We start from the raw sequence: 4,853 nt of genomic DNA, 5'->3' as shown, positions 1-4,853 counted from the left end.
TATATATATACATATATATATATATATATCCTGTATGTTTCCAGAGAGATGAACCAAACTACAGCCTCTGTAGTTTCCTGCCTTCTTAAAACAATCAGGTCTCCTTGAAGGGACCACTTAGTAACAGTTCTCCTAGCTCTAATATTTCACTTCACCTCATCTTTTGTGCATAAAATCGTATCAGTTGGCTGCCCTTGACCAACTTGGGTCCTCAGTCTTCTTGATCAATGATTCCTGGCCTGAAAATTTCTAACCTCGCCATGTGCCTGCTCTTTGTCTGGCACCCATCTCTGTCCTGAGTCATCTTACCCCAAGCTGTGCATCAACTACACCAGCTGCCTCTACCTTGATCAATCTGGCAAACAGGAAGAAATGGCCAAAACAAAAAACAAAAAAAAAAGAAAGCAAGACTTACAAGTTTATGAGAAGAAAAATGTCCTAAAACTCAGTTTGATTATACTTTACCTAGATACCTTTAGAAATCCAATTTGCTTTATATCTGTGTTCATGCACTTTATTTAAAATGTAAAATATAAGTGCCATTCAGAAATTTTAGATACAACTGAATTCAAAAGGAGATAATATTCTAGTAAATGCTCTCTTTTCTCTGGATATTACCTTCAGAAAAATCTACCCTGAAATATAGACAATTTAAATATTATCTTCAAAAAACTGTTATCCTCACTGGACAGCCATGTGTACATCAATGAAGTTAGAACACTCCCTCACACCATACACAAAATATAAACTCAAATGGCTTAAAGACTTAAATATGAGACATGACACCATAAAACTCCTAGAAGAGAACATAGGCAAAACATTCTCTGACATAAATAGCACTGATGTTTTCTTAGGTCAGTCTCCCAAGGCAATATAAATAAAAGCAAAAATAAACAAATGGGACCTATAAATCAAACTTATAAGCTTTTGTATAGCAAAGGAAACCATAAACAAAAACAAAAGACAACCTATAGACTGGGAGAGAATTGCAAATGATGTGACTGACAAGGGCTTAATTTCCAAAATATACAAACAGTTCATACAGCTCAATTTCAAAAAACAAACAACCCAATCCAAAAATGGACAGAAGACCTAAATAGACATTTCTCCAAAGAAGACATGCAGATGGACAATAGGCACCTGAAAAGATGCTCATCATCACTAATTATTAGAGAACGGCAAATCAAAACTGCAATGAGGTATCACCTCACACCAGTCAGAATGGCCATCATCAAAAAGTCTACAAATAATAAATGCTGGAGAGGATGTGGAGAAAAGGGAACCCTCTTGCACTGTTGGTGGGAATGTAAATTGGTGCAGCCACTCTGAAGAACAGTGTGGAGGTTCCTCAAAAAACTAAAAAAACAAAAACTAAAAATAGTTACTGTCTGACACTACTGAGCATATATCTGGAAAAGATGAAAACTTTAATTCAAAAAGATACATGCACCCCAATATTCATGGAGGCACTTTTTACAATAGCCAGGACATGGAAGCACCCTAAGTGTCCATCCACAGATGAATGGATAAAGAAGATGTGATACACACACACACACACACACACACACACACAATGGAATATTAGTCAGCCATAAAAAAGAATGAAATAATGCCATTTTCAGCAACATGTATGTAGAGATTATCATACTAAGTGAAGTAAGTCAGACAGAGAAAGATAAATATTATGATATCACTTTTATGTGGAATCTAAAAAATAGTACAGATGAACTTATTTAAAAAACCCAAACTCACAGACATAGAAAACAAACTTATGGTTACCAAAGGGGAAGGGGGGGAGGGATAAATTGGGAGTATGGGATTACCAGATGCACGCTACCATATATAAAACAGATAAACAACAAGAATTTACTGTATAACACAGGGAACTATATTCAATATCTTGTAATAAACTGTAACAGAAGAGAAAAAAGGAATATACATATATACACATATACACACACACACACACATATATATTTATAACCAAATCACACTGCTGTACACCTGAAACTAACACAATATTGTAAATCAACTATACTCCAATTTAAAAAAAAACTGTTATTCTCAAGCCATTCTGTACATATATGCACTTGCCATCAATGTGTACGTGGAAGAAAAGCAAATTCTAACATAAGCTCAAAAGAAACATTAATAGAAAAATAACAAGTGAAAAAAATATTTAAGAACTGTTTTATTTCAGATTATCACAGTTTCTTTAAGGAAGCGGTCATTCAACAGTTACTTCCTAAGTCATTCTATAAGGTCAGCATCACCTTGATAGCAAAGTCAAAAAAAAAGATAATAAAAGCAGAAAATAAAACTACACACAAACATCTCTCACAAATATCAATGTTAAAATCCTCAACAAAATACTAGCAAACCAAATTCAGTAAAATATTAAAAGAATTATATACCATGACCATGTGGGATTTATTCCTGGAATGCAAGGATGGTTCAACATATGAAAATCAATCAATGTAATACACCACATTAATAGAATGAAAGGAAAAAGCCACATGATTATTTCAATTGATGTAGAAAAAGCATGTGACCAAATTCAACACGTTTCATGATAAAAACACTTAACTAACAATAGAAGCAAATGACCTCAACATAATCAAGGGTTACTGTACTGATAAATACAGTGTCATGTTTAGATTAATAACCTGTCAAGGACACTAGACTCATTAAAAATCTCCACAAGGAGTACTTACCTGCCAAAATTTTCTTGAACTGTCTAAACCATACGTCACAGTGGTCTTCACTTAAATTAATAAGATCAAGTGTAGAATCCTTTAATTTATTTTGTTCCTTTTTCAAACATATGAAGAGTGTGATTCCTAATAAAGTACCACTTCTCTGCTGTTTAACTGAATAACGCCGTTTCAGTTTGACAGAGAATATGTCTTTGAGTTCAATAAATTCTTCTTTATGTAGAAAATTATACTTGGAATCACCTGAAAAGAAATTAAATTTTCTAATCAAAACCACTGTGTCTATATCTTATATGTATGAATAATAAATAGTGAAAACCCACAAAATCGTTATCATCTGTTATTTTACTGATTATGCTTTATGTCAAGTCCTGTATGAGATGGGTGGGGAAAAAAAAAGAAAAATTGGGTCTATTTTCCCATAAATAGAAGAAATGGAAGGGAGTTCCTGCCACACAAGGCCTAGGACATTCAGAATCTGAGAATATTCAATGTATGAAGAATTTCAGGAACATAAACAAAGCAACATTTCAATAATAAGTTAGTATCATGCAAGAGGCTTCCTGGTACTTACAACGACAGAGTAAAGTAATGGAAAGAAGAGAGTTCACTAACAGAAGTGAGTTTATGACGGGTTGCTGAAGGCAACATGTAAAGGAAAGAAAATTTACATTCTAGGGAAAGTAACACATATGCAAAAAGGAAACAGAGCAAGATTACTGTGAGCAGAAAGCATTATGCCTGCTATTCTAAAAAGAAAGATCCACCTGAATCTTACTATAGTCAGACTTTATTTTATAGTGGCATGAAATTTTACTGGTTATGTTTAAACACAGGTCAGAAAACACCTGTTGTTGTGATAACGGACTTTTTCAACTGACTCTCAAAGTAGAAGTGTTTTATACTTTAAAAATAGTACTTTCAAAACTTCCACTCTGGCCCACATGGAATCACAGGGAATGCTTTTACCTTCTGCCTGAAACGACTAAAAGAGCACACCAGAGAAAGGAAACATCAGTTTCAGACATGGGACATTAGGTAGCACAGGACAGTGATCCCTGAGAGAGGGAAAACAAAGAAGCCATATGATTACAAGCCGACTATCCCAGGCCACAGGGAGCGGAACCCTGGTGGAGTCTGGTTGTCTCCCTGAGTTGAGGAGGACTGAGGAGCCAGGAAAGCCAAGATGACTTAGAGTTCACTTGGAAAATTATTATAAAAAGGAGAGCTGCACAGAAAGAGAACTCTGTAGATCTTCCCCCTGAATCTTCAGCTGAGCATGGATCTGTATATGTGTGAGGCCAGGGAAAGAATTACCCAAAGGATTAGAGAGAACAACACTCAGAGATCACACAGGTGTTTCCACCAGCCAAAGTGGAAAAATAATGAAATTTGTGGGACTTTGGGGAGAGCACTTAAAAAAGTATTGTCTCGTTAGTGAGCTGACCAAAGGCTGCTCTGATTCCACCTAACAAAGCTTAAGAGCAACCCTCAAAAGGTTTCAAGTGTTTCCAAGTAACTTAACATCCTAGAACAAAGCTCAAGAATATTTACTGGAGCTACAATGAACATTTTGGTACATGACTCTTTTTGAATTATGGTTTTCTCAGGGTATATGCCCAGTAGTGGGATTGCTGGGTCATATGGTAGTTCTATTTGTAGTTTCTTAAGGAATCTCCATACTGTTCTCCATAGTGGCTGCATCAATTTACATTCCCACCAACAGTGCAAGAGGGTTCCCTTTTCTCCCCACCCTCTCCAGCATTTACTGTTTGTAGATTTTTTGATGATGGCCATTCTGACTGGTGTGAGATGATATCTCATTGTAGTTTTGATTTGCATTTCTCTAATGATTAATGATGTTGAGCATTCTTTCATGTGTTTGTTGGCAATCTGTATATTTTCTTTGGAGAAATGTCTATTTAGGTCTTCTGCCCATTTTTGGATTGGGTTGTTTGTTTTTTTGATATTGAGCTGCATGAGTTGCTTGTATGTTTTGGAGATTAATCCTTTGTCAATTGTGGGACATGGAAGCAACCTAAGTGTCCATCAACAGATGAATGGATAAAGAAGATGTGGCACATATATACAATGGAATATTACTCAGCCATAGAAAGGAACAAAACTGAGTTATTTGTA

General features: G+C 35.4%; 1 protein-coding gene across 3 annotated transcripts in view; it reads right to left on the bottom strand.

Annotated features, from left to right (window-relative positions):
• Nucleotides 1–4,853, bottom strand: part of CERKL (CERK like autophagy regulator) — a 142,538-nt gene that overhangs the window by 94,279 nt on the left and 43,406 nt on the right. For all 3 annotated transcript variants that reach the window (XM_024766478.1, XM_024766483.1, XM_024766489.1), the window contains exon 2: nt 2,715–2,957. In XM_024766478.1, the coding sequence (XP_024622246.1) occupies nt 2,715–2,957 (243 nt within the window). The remainder of the gene's footprint in view (nt 1–2,714; nt 2,958–4,853) is intronic.

The sequence above is a fragment of the Neophocaena asiaeorientalis genome, unplaced genomic scaffold (assembly GCF_003031525.2).
Source record: "Neophocaena asiaeorientalis asiaeorientalis breed wild unplaced genomic scaffold, Neophocaena_asiaeorientalis_V1.1 scaffold113, whole genome shotgun sequence".
NCBI lineage: Eukaryota > Metazoa > Chordata > Mammalia > Artiodactyla > Phocoenidae > Neophocaena > Neophocaena asiaeorientalis.
The sequence above is the reverse complement of the archived record's forward strand: the minus strand, read 5'-3'. Positions and strand labels throughout refer to the sequence as shown.